This window comes from Primulina huaijiensis, chromosome 3 (assembly GCF_012295235.1).
Source record: "Primulina huaijiensis isolate GDHJ02 chromosome 3, ASM1229523v2, whole genome shotgun sequence".
Classification (NCBI taxonomy): Eukaryota; Viridiplantae; Streptophyta; class Magnoliopsida; order Lamiales; family Gesneriaceae; genus Primulina; species Primulina huaijiensis.
Window position 1 is genome coordinate 29,792,726 of NC_133308.1, and position 15,163 is coordinate 29,807,888.

The window sequence follows — 15,163 nt, forward strand, 5'->3', positions numbered from 1 at the left end:
CAAAAATTTTCACCAATCGTAATCAAACTACATAAATATTATTAATTCTTGATTTTATCAAAATTATAATGAATTTTTGTCCGATTAAGAATATAAATTTATGGTTTGTTTTTCCCCCCCTCAAAATTTCGTTTTAATAGCATCAATCAAGTGGAAATTTGGTACAGTAACAACCAAATCTTATTTGAAAAGATAAGTGATTTACGTAGATTAAAAAAGTGAGATTGGACTTTTCTTTTATCAAATGTTGCAAATTTATAAAGAAAAAGTCTGATAATAATTTTTTTGTAAATTATAATTTGTGGTTGGAGATGGACCACCGGCCCAATAAATGGTGGCAGGAAAATGATTATTAACGAGTAGTAATTAATAATTATTTTATATTTATTTATCGTAAGGAATTGTAGGATTGGATACACAACACGAACAACAAAGCACTCGAATATTTATAATGGGGCAATTAGATTGAGTTGCTAAAACGAAAATAAGTGAAGAGTCACATTTGGATTTTGGGAAAAAGCTCGATATGAATTCTATTTCCTGTATTTTATTTTAGAAGATCTCATCCAAACACTTCTCATTTTGACAAAAAAACATAATGATTCACAAATTAAACTTCTCCCTACATTTGGTTCGTTCTTTAAAATATTTTTCACATATACCGTCATATAAAGACACAACCTAAATATTTAACACAAAAACTCATATGAGACGGATTTGCAATTCGATTAATGAAAATACAAATATTATTTTTAAAAGCAAATCATGTTAAATATCTTTTAGTTGGCCTCAATGTGAAACCACTTTTCAGAAAGAAAAAAAAAACAACAACTATTAAGTTTCTTTCTGATTTAGAATTTTAATAAAAATTTAAATGGATCTTCTCCTCCAACGATGCTGGATCAGACGTGATCCCAAGAGATTAAATACCCTCAAACTGATTAGCCGACAGTCTTTATTAAATGATTTAATAAATATGAGAGGCTGAATTAGCAGTTAGTTTCAATGTATAAAGTTATAATTATAATAAATAAATGTAGCGGACATCAGTGTCGACCCCTACCACTTGATCAGTCCAAACATACTTATCATCGATCCTTTTTCGTCAGTGTCCCGAATTTAAATTTTAGATGATCTGAGGATCAATCAGTCCAAATAGAAAATAGAGAACAAATACTATGCAAGAAAACAAACATTTGCTGCAACTGACGATGTTAATACCTTTAAACTTTTGAAGTCGATTGATCAACTAACGTGACATCCATGAAATAAAATAAATCATATTGATCAAAAAGTCGAAACTAATTTAGATATTCTAGTTAATATTTTCATGTATTACAAAAACTTCGATTAGACAATTTTATTAGTCAATTTTTTACGATGGATCTCCGATCCTGCCCAACTCATGAAAGTATTATATTTTATTTCAAATATTACTTTTTATTTCAGATATGAATTAGGTAAATTCTCATAATAGACCTGCTCTTTCTCCTTTCATATATCATGATTTACACACACACCCCCCCTATATAAAGGCTTGATATCCTTGACACCCATTATGAACACATATGTGATCACAATGTCTACTTATTGGATGTACAATAGCGGAACCAGAAGTATTAATCTACTCATGCTATAATTTTAATGTATGGAATCATTTAATATTTTTAATTGATAAACTCAGCTAATATCGAATTAATATTAAAAATTTTTTAAAAAAATTGGGTAACCCGGATATCTATATACATTAGTTCTGTCAATATAGATATACGATTTCATCACATCCAATATGTGAACTAGACTCATATAAAATCCCATAATGGGTGCCCAACAGATCAATTATATATACTCACACTGGATATTTTCTGAAAAATTTGTTTAGTTTCATTTTCTTCCCATGCATTAATGCCACATTATCTTGATATTGAATACAATCCATTTGTAAGTCCAATGCCACGCGATATCTACTCTCACAAAACACACAGTTGGAATATCGAAAAAATATCCATTTCCATGTGTATATATACACCACTGGTTTCCTCCCGCATTTCCACCACCCCAAAGCATACTTAAGCTTCTTCTTTCTCCACTTCGTTTCCAATTTCGATATCCTAATTTCTCTTTTGTTTACCAATGGATTTCTTCTCCAAATTTCAGAAAACTGATCAAGCCAATCCAAATTCTGACGACCAGAAGCCAGACTCCTCAAGCTATGCCACTGAAACCACCGCAGCCGCTGACACTTATTCAAGTGGCCACGTTACCAAAGGAGCTGATGCAAGTGACGAGTGTGAAAAGCCGGGGTCCTATGGGGATGACACCACTGAGGATTACTCAGACAAGCCATCAGGTGGTGGGGATGCAGTAGGTACTTACGGAAGTGAAGAGTATGATCAGTCTGGAGGGGGATATGGGGAAGATACGGAGGATGGTTATTCAAAGAAGCCGTCATACGGCGGTGCCACCACTGGAACTATTGAGTATGAGCAGTCCGAAGGGGGTTATGGGGACGATACGGAGGAGGGTTTCTCGAAGAAGCCGTCTTACGGTGCCGCCACTACTGAAACTGATGAGTATGATCAGAACCCTGAAGGAGGGTATGGGGAGGATACGGAGGAAAGTTTCTCTAAGAAGCCGTCATATGGCGGCTCGACCACTGGAACTGATGAGTATGAGAAGCCTGAAGGGGAATATGGGGAGAAGGCAACGGAAGCCTTATCAGCGAAGCCATCAGGAACAGAAACTGATAACTATGGAAAGTATACGTCGACGGAGGATTTCTCTTACACTCCGTCAGGAGACGACGCTACCACTGGAGCTGATTCTGGAGAGGGGTATAATGCCGTCGATGCAAATGAGAGTTACTTAAAGAAGCCGTCAGGAGGCTACGGTGTTACCACTGGAAATTATGCCAGTGATGATAAGTATAACGAGTGAGAAGCTGGAAACATCGAATTTCACAAAAATGGCTGGGGATTCCATGCTATAACATACGTATTATATATTCCAACAAAGAAAAAAGAAACAAAAATGGAGTTTTCATTAATGGTTTCTGATTCTGTTTGCAAGTTTATGTATTGCCTTGCGTGTGTAAATTTTATTTTTATGTATTAATTTGTATATCGATGTTGTGTTGTACCTATAAATAAAAAATTATCGGAATATATATCACAGATTAATTTATTTGAACTTTGATTTAAAATTAATGTTATTAATAATATAGAGTACTGGCAAGCTTGTGAAGCACTCATGCAAAAGGCAATTAGGATATATGGTCTAAACTTCAAACAACGCCCACAGCGGCATTTAATACCTACCCCGGTTGAGGGCTGGTGACGGTCAAATTTCCAAATATAACTTTCATTTAAAATTTAAAATATATTAAAAATTAAAGTTATCATGAATTTCTGTTACCTTATTCACATTTCCAAAACCAAGGATTTCTAGATTCGCCAATAATCAATTGTTTGAAGTAAGGCAAAAATATTGAGTTTCAGTCCCAATACCTATATTTACCACTAAAGGACTTCTGGTGTGATGAAAATATGCATGCAACCATGTCACACAATGTCTCGTGATGAAAGTGAGAGAGTATGGTTAAAGATTAATGTTGTTGCATTTGGTCTGAATACATATGGTTTGATGCTATATGCTCAATCAAATAAGTGTTTCTTCAGTGGTTTGGTTACACAACTGCAAGTTTTGCGAATTTCATTTAGAATTCAAAAGCACAAACAAGTAGCTGGAAGTTTCCCTGTAGATCTTATTTTATTTGCTCTCTCTTTCGCTTTGAACTCCTCGTTTCTGCGAGTCTCCTCTGCTTGTGCTTTAGCTCCTCTTGCAATTCCTTCGATTCTAGTGATCGAATCGCGGTATCTTTGAATGGCTTTTAGTCTTCTCCTGTCCAATTCAGCCTGAAAATTTGTCATCTATATATTCAGCTTCTAAGTAATCTCAAGTACTAGTGAGTGGATCGAAGGGTTGAAAAGAATTAACCTCTATTCTTTCTAGTTTGCGTTTAGCCTGTGCCTTCTTTTTAGTCCCCCAGTTTTCGACATTGGCCATCATCTTCTCATACCTGAAACAAGTTGCATTATATGCAGGTCTAATTTGTAGTAACTGTAAGGTCTTTTTTAAATGTTCACTCACACCGACACACACGAGCGTGCAATACTTGTCCTTCAAACTAGAAATAACAATACCTTTCCTTGATGCCAACCATCTCGGTTTTTTCCCAAGAATCTGCCTTAGCATTCCCAGGTCCAGGTTTTATTGCTTTCTTTACTCTGTTCTCAACAGGTTTAGTCATGGACGATCCTATTGGTGGATGATCAGGTATTGGCAACGAGGTCTCAGGCTTTTTCCTGTCTATAATATTCATATCCAAATTTTTATCTGCAAAAGATGGAGACCTTGCTGTGGACTGGGCACGTTCAGCTGTCCTCCCTAGTGCTGGATTTTCAGGTTTGTCAGTAATATCTTCAAAACTTACTTTCTTCTTGACGGGTGGGGCTCTCTCAGGTATCCTTTTATCTCTGAAACTTGTCTTTGGACTTTCCTCTGCGTGCATAATTTATCTCTTGATGCCAGAAAGACAGAAAAATAGTAGTTCACTTGTAGCCCAGAGGTAGGTCGGACTATAATCTTACCAGATAGTTTTAGTGAACTTTTGCGTGGTTCGGGCACAATTTCTGCAACTTCTGCTTTGCTATTCAACGAGTTTAAGGGCTTATCAGGGTCATATGTTGTCCCTTTGTGGTCCTTGGTTCTTGAATCATCAAGTGATTGAACAGCAAAAGCTGCTGCTGCAATTGCTGCGGCATAATCAGCGGTGCTGTAATCATAATCCCCACTCATTTGTCTAGCAAAAGATCTCCCAACCCAACTCAGGGTTCTTTTCTTCTCTGCAACACATAGCACCAAGTTATGTTCATCGGTTCATGACCAATACAGAACTACTAATTTTCTTTGAAACAGCATAACTTGCGCATATATTAAACTTGAGGATAATTGGCCACATAATCCATTTTTCAGTTTCATGTTAAATACTGGAATACCTCGAAGGATTGTGGATTTCCCAATTAGTAGGATGTTTCGGTCTCTTGTGCTGCTGATCTCTTCTTTGTTAATTTCTTGTTTACCATTAAAAGACCTTGATCTAGAAAATGACTGTGGTGATAGAGAATTAGTTTTTGAAGGCAATAGTATAGTCGAGTTACCTTGTTTGCTTGATCAAACTCTCCATTCTTTGCGAAGGGACATTTTTTCTGATCTTTGTTTAGATGAAGTATAGATTATTCCCATGGTTCGTTGGGTTATTTGAAGGAGAAACAGTTTAAAGAGATTACGTAGTTTGATGAGTGCACTGCTATAACAAAGTTTTGGAGGAAAGCAACATGGAATATGTGCTTTGGATGCGAGGATTGGTTTTGAATCTTAAAACTCTTGATGAACAAGCATCCCTCTCCTCTTGCTTTCGGTCACTTGTCAAGGGAAAAGCCTATCAAACTTTTTGCGCTAATTCCCAATTACGTTCTAAACAAGATTTGGTTCCAATTGAAAGCCAGTGGATTTAAGAATTAGAGAGCCAAAAAAACATTGAAAAGTATAAGTAGAATTTATTCCTTCCTTTTGTATTTCTTTAGACACACCAAACAAGGAACATCCAAAGATGATTCGTCAAGAGTGAAACATAATCTCATATGCTACAATTCTCGTAAAATGGTGTTCGAGGTTGGCACAAACCCACCGTGACACCTAATTAAGATGAACGATAATGATGATGATAATAGACAAAACCAATAAGTTTTAAGAAAACCATACCTTTAAAAACTGCTAGTTCTATATAATAAAAAAAATCTTGCTAACTAGTTTCTGGAAACTTAAAATTTTAAACTGAAAAAGCCTAAAAAATAGTCTATAGTATAAACCAAAATTTTCCTAGTTAGCACATGCTGGAGCCTTGAATCCTTTAATTGTAGCAATAACTATAGAATCAGGAGCCACAGAGATGGGTGACGCATTATCGACAAGCTGTGGATTCATGTCGGGAATTTCTGATGATTCAGTGAGCTTCAGTGGTGTTCCATTCAGCAGCAACACATCACTCTGAATATTGCCATCTTGGGGAGTCAAATGGTACTCTTCCCTCTGTGTATTGTCCCCGTTATCTTCCAACTTGCGTCCGATATTGGGGTGTAAGTTCATGTCATTCATCACTGAAACTTCAAAGGTTGTAGAATTTGACATGTTGATGAGCATTGTTGTGATTCCATCCTAACAAATTCAAGCACAAAAATTAAGGCCTTTTTCCACGCACCGGAGCAAGAAAAGAATGCTCGACTCTTCTATTAGAAATTAAATAAATTATGGGTTTGCAAGAAAATCCAGCTTACCGAGTTTTTGGAGCAATGAGTATAGGCGCGCAAGTAAGGGGAGCTGTCATGAGAGGTAGCGAGCACATTCTTTCCCATCAAGCGGTGCCACAAAAGAGCACTGACAAAAAAAAAAAAAAATAGCAATCAAAAGAAAATGTTAAAATTATCAAATGAATCTTTATTTTCATAAAAGGACTATGAATCAATGCAAGCTTTATTACTCACCCATAGTAATCTGGATTAGGGATGAAGGTGGTCGTGTTTAGCAAAGCATAGTTTCCTCCAATCAATGCTTGCCTGCAGAAAACCTTGTGGTTGAATGTTGAGGTCATACCCAATTGATCCAAATACCTGTTTTATGGATGGACAATCATCAATTTAGTCTCTTATCGTGAGACATGTAAATTTACAAACATAAAACAGAGAGAAATAGATGTACAAACCAGAATCCATTAGCAAAAGTATGAGAAACATCTTTGCCACCACTGTTGTAAGCCCCTCCTGCTTCCCCGACCCACGCCCCGGACCATGGCCCGAATAAGTTGACACTGGCAGAAACATCTTTATATGTTTGAGCAACTTGGTCAAGGAAATAGGGATCTTGAACCTTGTTGATAAGAGTGGAGTCAACACCTGCACAAATGCAAAATATGAAAACCAAGCCCTGTGCACGTGCGTGTGTGGACATATTATCATCAAATTCAAGATTCGTCTCTTTTAATAGGGTACCTGCACCAAGATTGTAAGTGTGGTGGGTTAAGCCATCGACAACATTTGGTCCTGTTGTCTGAAGGAATGTATTGAACCATTGTTCATCATAGAATCCAGCAGGGCCTAAGACCTTAGGTTGTGTAGAAGGGTCAGGATACACATCTTGGACTAGTCTCTTGAGTTCGATAACATCCTTTCCATATTGCTCTGCTTGTACTCTTTTCGAAACTCCACTTCCACAGAGCTCGTTGCCTGAAGAAAATTGAGTCTTTTAAGTCAAAACAAAACAAGAAAATACCAGAAGAAGTTTCAAGTTATAAAAACGATTGTTGATTGCTACCTAGTTCATATGAGTCAATCTTGTATCCTTTAGAGGCCGTGTACTGCATGAAGTCATGGGCATTTTTTGAGTTCCAGTCGCCCACCATAAGCATATCATCACCTTCAACTTTCTTCCTTCCGATTAAAGCATTCAAGCCAAAGGTTATTTTTGCCCTGAATAAATCAATGCATCTGTGAGTTACTTATTCTCTGTGTCAGCTAACATTTTATAAATCATATGTGGTTAGGTTTACCCGGTATCGTTGAACAATTTGTTGAGTTGATCCCATCTGTCCATGTGAAAACAACCTTTGGTGAATCCAAACAGTTGGCCATCTCTTTTCTTGAAGTGCGGGCACTTCTTGATAGAGTTACCAACTTTGTATAGAACCTGATCTTGTAGTGAACCTCCAAGTCTGATCCGAAGTGGGTTGAAGGCTGGTGAAAATCACAGTATTTTAGCACTTTAATACCGTTCAGAAATCACCACCTTGCGTTAGGGGTTCTGTAACTTTTATATAGACACACACGTATACATGCATGTGTAATATGATTCATTAGACATGGAATCCAGACAATAAATGTACGAGGAGTGTGTAGTTTCTTAACTTTTTCTATTGGATTGAATATATANTCAAAATCATGAAAATAGTTTTTGATATTGATTAACTTATATTTTTAGTTTCGTCACTTTTTTAACTAACCTCTTATGGCATTAGCAAGGATCTTGTTATCCAAATCCTGCGAAGTACAAAACATACATCAATAGTTAGACACAAGTTTTTAACACTTGATCATAATTTTATGTATCCAAGAAAAGCAGCACCAGATTGAGGAGGCCAGCTTGTCCCCATGGACATTGATCATAATCGCATTTGTTTGAAGGCCACCAATCCTATGTTGCGCATATGAAGTTATCGTCTGTTTTTCCGATGGAGGTCACCGCCTCCACATTCAACTTCACATCATCTGCAAGAGCTAAACAAAAACTTGACAAAATAACACAAAATATTATGATCTTTGAGCCTATTCGAGCCATGGCTTCGTTAAGATAGAGAAGCTTTTTCGTTGAAGAGAAGATGAACCATAATATGAATGGTATATGCTTTTATAGAGGCAGAGTCCGAGTCAAGACACAGTTATTTGAAAAGGAGTTGATAGAGGCAAATTATCTTATAATATCTATAAATTGAAAAATAACATGGCATTATCTAAAAAGATCGCGCTTATTATGTATCTATAAAGAGATTTGAGTTTAACTCAGAGTCTACTATTTTGAATTTCGAATATTTTGATGATGGGAAATTAAGGAAAAGTGGTTGGATAAAAATTCTTGAATGAATCGTCGACAAATAATATCATCAAATTCGATGGGTATTTATTTTGTGTAGGTCTGGTGTGACATGGAATAGACCCGATTCATACTCTAAATGAAAAGTAATTTTTTTTTACATAAAAAATAATATTTTTAACGGTTCATGTCAGATATGATATCCATCTTATAAAATTAATCTGTGAGACGGTCTCATGAGAATTTTAGTGTTATTTTTGTTCTATGGAGAAACTGTTTTGTTTATGTGCATGTAAATTATATATATATGATAAAATAGAGTGTTTTTGTATGCGATGCACATATATGTATAAAAGTTTTTTTGTGTTAAATAAATTATTTATTTTTAAAATTTATGATTTTATATAATAATTTTTTGTACGCATGAATGATATGATAGTTTAAAAATTCAAAAGTTTAATTAAATAAAAAAATATTTAGTAGTTTAAAAACTCATAAAACATGGTCTGCAAATAACTTACTATTTTAGGTTTAGTTTATGAATACGTCAAACTTTGGTTTATGTCCTAGCTTTTAATTTTGATTTCCGAGCGTCACATTAGAGTTCCAGCAAGATAAAGAAAAAAAAAATCAAAGTCACTACATCAAACTTAACTTTCGAATACATAGTAGACCAAAATTCAAAACGAGACAAAGCAAATTTTTGGATGATTTGAATAATAATAATAATAATAATAATAATAATAATAATAATAATAATACATGATATTAAATTTAATATTTTTAATTGTTTTGAGTTATAGTCTGTCAACTTTAGTTTACATTAATATTTATATGAAGGGATTGCAGAAGGATAGGTAGTACGTAGAAATACTACATGGAGAAAACAGTCTGTGACATTAATTAATTGATGCAAGAACCTCATGGGATTCATGACTTTCATTAATTTCAATTTCAAATTAAAAAGAGAAATGACCATATATTTATAGGATAGCTAGGCACGAGAATTCGTTTATATCGTACATTCACATACTCGTAAATAAACAAACAAAATTAAATGCTTTGTTACAAGTGGTACTGTACGTTACGTTCCTAGTTAGTCTGAAAAATCAACTTATATAATCTATAATTTATATAATATATCAAAATTTCATATCAAAGTTAGATATTCCTGATATGCATTCATTAATTAAACTCCATTTATTTGTTGATGACTATAGGCATACCTTCCCNTCAGCGAGGATTTGTGTGAATAAGTATAATGGATGTAATCGCAGACACTATCACCTCAACTGAGGTTCATGGCCATTCCTTGATTCATATACGTAAGTCAGAGATAAAAAGAAAAAGGTAAAGAAATTTACATTAGATAGATCCGACAGTTTCCAGTCTATATTTTGATCTTCCAAGCTACCTGCTCCCACCTGCTAGTTTGCTTTTTCTTCGAATTATTCAAAGAATGCAAGCGCCCAAAACAGGCCTGGAACAGCAATATCAAATGACCATGCAATAAAAAAGAACAAAAAAGAAGGAAAGAAGCCCAAACACCACCGATATGAAACTTTGTGAATTCTGATACAATATGATCTCAGAAACAAAGTCCACAATCCCCATTACGAGTCACAAGAAAAGGTCGAGAAAAGGGCACTGATTTTCTTTTGTTTTCCTTCTAAAACTGAAAGAAATGGAAAGGGCTCGATCGTGATTGATGACGGTTAGAGCTGCAGTTCAGTTGTGAAGAGGGTTGGGGCCAGAAGGGACTATTCTTTTCTCAACACCAAATCTTGGGGCGATGTCATCTGGCGGCTGTCGTGGACAGAAGCATATTCTATGTAGGTGGTAGCATATGGATGGCGGAGGTTGGGCAGAGATGGGGTGGCAAAAATGGAGGCGCCGCCCTGCATGCAGAAGGTTGTGGTGGTTCATTTTGGATTGGGACTGGGTGGAGGAGACGATGATAATTATGAAGAGAAGAAAGAGCATAAACACAAGAGGATTCTTCATGATTGACGATGTTTTGTTTGTGTAAATGGTTGTGCGTATTTGTATGATAGTTGAGAACATAGCGATTTGAATTTATTTAAGAAGATGAGATATCATGAATATATTACCTTTTTCTTTACTCATAAACAATATAAAATATTAAATCTGAAAGTTCATAATCAATAATTATCGCCCACAATCAGCTATTCTTTTTGCATTTAATTTATTAATCACTCATATTTTCTGTATTTAATTTATAATATTATATCAAACATGAAAGATAGTATAGTTTTAAGACAAGATAAAATTATAGGTGGAGGGATTACTTTAAGAATTTACTCAATGGAACAAGTTCGGAGGAGTTAAGCATTGGTAGACATGAGATGCATGATCATAGAGCTAGTGCTAAAGAAATAATAAAAGCACTGAAGAGGATGAAACCGGAGAAAGTAGTTGGACCGGATGAGATATCAATTGAGGTTGTCTAGGAGAAGTTGTGATCCAATAGCTGACTACCTCTTTAATAGGATTCTAGATGCTAGAAAAATGTCAAAATCCTGGAGGGTGGAGACATAAAGAAATTAAGCTTATGAGCCATACAATGAAGCTAAGCGAAGGAGTGATAGGCAGAGACTTAAGAGTATCACTGTTGCATCAGATACCCAATTTGGTTTTATGTCGGGTAGGCCTACAATGGAAGCTATATTCTTTATTAGACAAATAATAGAGAACAACAGAAGAGCTCACATATAGTATTTATGACTTAGAAAAAATCTATGATAAAGATGTTGAGAATTAATTTGGTAGCCACATAGAAGAAAGCATGTGTTTCAATGTTACATCGAGAACATTAAAGATATGTATGAAGGTGTCGTAACTAGCGTTAAGTCTGTTAGAGAGATGTCATGTAAATTTCTTGTAGCCGTAGGACTTCATCAAGCATCGGTTTTAAGTTGATCAAAGGGCAGATTCCGAGCCTAACCAGGCCTGGGCTGCTGGCCTACCACTACCACTACAAAAAAAATGGCCAACGACATCGGTTTGTCGTTGGCTTTTTAAAAATGTTGTTAAAGCCCTTGTTGTTAAATGGTTCGCTCAAAGACAACGGTTTTTCACTGTTGTTGTAGCTACAATTAACGACGGTTTTCTAAAAAAATTTACTTTTAATAATTTACCGTCGCTACATTTAGCGACAGTTTTATAAACAGTCGCTAAATTATTGAAATACCGTCGCTAATATTTTCAGAAAAATAAAAAAAAATTTTACTTTTAATAATTTAATAAATCTAAAAAAACTTACAATCTTACAATGCTAACAATATTCCTGGTCTTAACTAACACTTAAAAATTTACCAAAAATTAAAGTGAAAAAATTTACCCCAAATCGAAACTAAAAACGTGTAAGATATAAAAATTTTAAGTGTTGTGAAGTGATAAAATCGTATAAGAGAAAAAAATTTTAAGTGTTGTGAAGTGGTGTTGTGAAAATGAACCGAAGGGTGGGTATTTATAGACAAATTTAGCGACGGTTATTTTAACCGTCGTTATATTTAGCGATAGTTTAAGCAAAACCGTCGCTAATTTAAAATATGCGACGGTTTTTCTTTAAACTGTTGCTAAATTTAGCGACGGATTGAGCAAAACCGTCGCTATTTTTAAATTAGCGACGGTTTTGCTAAAACTGTCGCCACATTTAGCGACGGTTTCAGCCAAACCGTCGCTAAATATGGCAACAATTTCTCTAAACCGTTGTTATTTGTCCAAAAAACACGCTCAAACCGTTGTCGTTGACCCTAAAAAACGCTAATAGACAACGGTATAAAACCGTTGTCATTGATCCTAAAACCGTTGTCTTTGACCCGCAAAAGACAACGGTTTTTATATAACCGTTGTCTTTTGCCCCCGAAAGAAAAAAAACACACATACGACAACGGTTTTTACTAAAACCGTTGTTAAAAACATACGACAACGGTTTGAGTAAAAACCGTTGTCGTATGTGTGTTGTTGTATTTTTTTTTTTTTTTTTGTAGTGTACATGCAACCGACCAATTCCGGGCTGGGGTTGCTGTCATCCAGAAAGGAATTTGACGAGTCCACATACATGCCCTTTATTATTGTCTCAGAAGGGACCAAACGATTGCTTGAAGTCTTAAATGTGTGTGTGTGTGTGTGTGTTATATGATATGAATTGTGACGAACAGTCTCTATATATAACAGAACGGGAGAATATCCCACTTTCAATTCTATATGATAACTATTGCTAATAAAACTTCTCGGGTATGATATCATAACTTCACAATGAAGATAAAGGGAATTTAGAATCCACAAGTAAACGGAACGCAATCATGACACGTGAAAAAATGGGATGGAATTAGAACTTACTGAGTCCAAAGGCTTGCTGTTAGCCTGAATCTTTGAAAAAACCAGCAATGTATGTCTTTACACATGAAAATCGTCCCGAAACTTATTTTGAACTTGTCTAGAAAAGAACGGGCAATGACTATCCTCCTCACTCTCTTCGGGAGCTGGAAAATTAAGATCGAGTAGCTTAGGCTTCGTTACAGGACTTTGATCGACATTTTCCATGCGACCACCGATAAAAATGGGTCCTCTTGTGTCCACCTAAAGCCTGACCATTCTGGAAAACTCTCCTGCAGAATGGACAAACATGCCCTTTGTTTTTCTTAGGATTGACAATACTCTCGGCATATTCAGATGGAACGTTACCGTTAATCAGTAGAATAATCTGGGTTCGCATTTCTTTCATATACGGATTCATTACTTCTCTTAAGGCAGGGTGTGTGCCCTCCGAGAGCATGGTAAGAGTTAAAGGTCTTTTTACAGTTCAAACATTCATATTTATTTATCTGCCAAGGATAATTAGCTGATTCAGCTTCTCGTAAGGTACTCTTCATCTTCTTACACGATATTCTCTGTGATTCAAGATTTTCAGGACTGGACATTCTCTTTTGGGATTCAACCTTTACGGAGTTTGAAGCCATACCTGTATGATCATATCCATTTTCACTCATCATTTCCTTTCTTATCACCGGTCCGTGAGAGGTGATTTTATTCAATTTCTTCCTAAATCTAGCACCATACTCCTTACATTTTCCATCACCATAAAACCAGTCAACCGATGTATCAGACTCAACCTTACCGCATTCATCCAAAAAATACCCAGAATCCGAATTCGCCATTGGAGGAATTTCACCTTCAAAGCAACCATCTTTTACCTTCATATCTCTATTTTGATTAACATTATTTAAGCATTCCTTAGTACCAATACCCAAGTCAATAGAAAAAGATTTAGTGTCAAGAATAACAGAATTATTGCCAGAAGATTCAACAACTGAATTCACATGATCCTTGTAGACAGAATCCGTAGATAACAACATCAAACACATAGCTACCTCCACTTGTTCTTGTCGATCAGTTTCAGATACAGAAGAAGAATCATTGTTATCAGCTAAACACAAAGGACTCCTAAAAATAATTTTATCATACTCCTTACTCTTTGAAGATCTTGTTCTCACCATTTGATCTCCATCTTCGGTATCTGAATAACTATCGAGCTCCAGCTTATCTTTTTCAGAATGGCAAGCCATATGGCCACACAATGCTTTGATTGATTGAAACCCTTTGCCACATTGCTTGCAAACTTTCTCCTGTGGCAGAGAGAAACTTGAATCCACCGCTCTCCATGTCTTCTTGGGATTTTCCCTGAGCCCATAACTAGATTGCCCATCAACAAAACCTGACACTTTCACCAAGAACTGCGGCCCGTGATCAATTTTTCTGTCAGATTCAGCTGAATTTGCAGTTACATGAGACCGCATATGACCCCCCAGTGACTTCCCACAAGGATACTTCTTGTTGCACAACTTGCAAACGAACTTCAATTTTTTATCCTCCATCAAATGATTTGATTCACCCACCGAATCGGGATAAAGCCAATGGTAAAATCAAGACCAGAAAACAAATAAACGACCTTAAATTCAGTAAATGCAGCACTCCTCGATCTACCACTTCTCGAAGTGTTCCACAAGCTGAGGAACCCAACAACTGACTCCAGATCAGAAATACTGTAAAGTACTATATGATCTTGAGCACAGATCACAAAGTTTATACCTTGGTATTTCACAAGGGATTGAAACAGAATCATCAAACTGGTCAGATGTGACAGCTTTATTTTAGGGCAAGTAAAAGATCAGACACACCGCAAAAGGAAAACAGTTTGAATTCCATATCTATGTAATCTCCACGCAAACAAGAAAAAGGCCCATAAATGGCACCCCATATAATGATATTCCAAGAATTTGACGAATTCAATGCGGAAAAAAAAAATTTGAGCTGATATACCTTTGGACTTGACTCAACCCATCTATCATTGACAAGTGAAACCAGACAAAAAAAGAAAGACTCTTTCCTTCCAAATATTTCTCTCCTTCCCTGACACACACAAAACACAGATACTCTG

The 15,163-nt window shown here is 35.8% G+C and overlaps 3 protein-coding genes across 5 annotated transcripts; all 3 read right to left on the reverse strand.

The window, feature by feature from the left end:
• Nucleotides 1-3,599: 3,599 nt before the first annotated feature.
• LOC140974553 (uncharacterized) lies at nt 3,600-5,594 on the reverse strand. Of its 2 annotated transcripts, XM_073438070.1 has the most exons (6): nt 5,220-5,594; nt 5,058-5,107; nt 4,650-4,904; nt 4,203-4,560; nt 3,997-4,078; nt 3,600-3,914 (listed from the first exon to the last, which is right to left on the reverse strand). In XM_073438070.1, the coding sequence occupies exons 1-6, from the start codon at nt 5,243-5,245 to the stop codon at nt 3,723-3,725; spliced, it is 963 nt and encodes a 320-aa protein (XP_073294171.1). In that variant the 5' UTR covers nt 5,246-5,594; the 3' UTR covers nt 3,600-3,722. The 2 variants fall into 2 exon arrangements, with proteins under 2 accessions (XP_073294171.1, XP_073294172.1); XM_073438071.1 differs by lacking the exon at nt 5,058-5,107 and having other exon boundaries at nt 3,602-3,914; nt 5,220-5,368.
• Nucleotides 5,595-5,777: 183 nt separating this feature from the next.
• LOC140974552 (heparanase-like protein 2) lies at nt 5,778-8,382 on the reverse strand. Of its 2 annotated transcripts, XM_073438069.1 has the most exons (8): nt 8,236-8,382; nt 8,114-8,150; nt 7,664-7,847; nt 7,429-7,583; nt 6,821-7,340; nt 6,603-6,728; nt 6,396-6,495; nt 5,778-6,276 (listed from the first exon to the last, which is right to left on the reverse strand). In XM_073438069.1, exons 3-8 carry the CDS (start codon nt 7,705-7,707, stop codon nt 5,941-5,943), a joined length of 1,281 nt encoding a protein of 426 aa, XP_073294170.1. In that variant the 5' UTR covers nt 7,708-7,847; nt 8,114-8,150; nt 8,236-8,382; the 3' UTR covers nt 5,778-5,940. The 2 variants fall into 2 exon arrangements, with proteins under 2 accessions (XP_073294170.1, XP_073294169.1); XM_073438068.1 differs by lacking the exon at nt 8,236-8,382 and having other exon boundaries at nt 8,114-8,233.
• A 4,708-nt stretch (nt 8,383-13,090) lies between these two features.
• LOC140972411 (uncharacterized) lies at nt 13,091-14,768 on the reverse strand. Its single transcript, XM_073434848.1, has one exon. It carries the CDS (start codon nt 14,598-14,600, stop codon nt 13,413-13,415), a length of 1,188 nt encoding a protein of 395 aa, XP_073290949.1. The 5' UTR covers nt 14,601-14,768; the 3' UTR covers nt 13,091-13,412.
• Nucleotides 14,769-15,163: the final 395 nt, after the last annotated feature.

Bases quoted from the DNA above. Each gene is read 5' to 3' on its own strand.
- LOC140974553 (XM_073438070.1), bottom strand. From the start codon at position 5,245: ATGGAGAGTTTGATCAAGCAAACAAG. The intron at 4,905-5,057 runs GTATTCCAGTAT...TATGTGTTGCAG, and splicing joins GAAATCCACAATCCTTCGAG to AGAAGAAAAGAACCCTGAGT. The intron at 3,915-3,996 runs GTTAATTCTTTT...ACAAATTTTCAG, and splicing joins GCAAACTAGAAAGAATAGAG to GCTGAATTGGACAGGAGAAG.
- LOC140974552 (XM_073438068.1), bottom strand. From the start codon at position 8,168: ATGTTTTGTACTTCGCAGGATTTGGATAACAAGATCCTTGCTAATGCC. The intron at 7,848-8,113 runs GTTAGTTAAAAA...GATTTTCACCAG, and splicing joins CCTTGCTAATGCCATAAGAG to CCTTCAACCCACTTCGGATC. The intron at 6,729-6,820 runs GTTTGTACATCT...TCCATAAAACAG, and splicing joins ACTTTTGCTAATGGATTCTG to GTATTTGGATCAATTGGGTA.
- LOC140972411 (XM_073434848.1), bottom strand. From the start codon at position 14,600: ATGGAGGATAAAAAATTGAAGTTCGTTTGCAAGTTGTGCAACAAGAAG.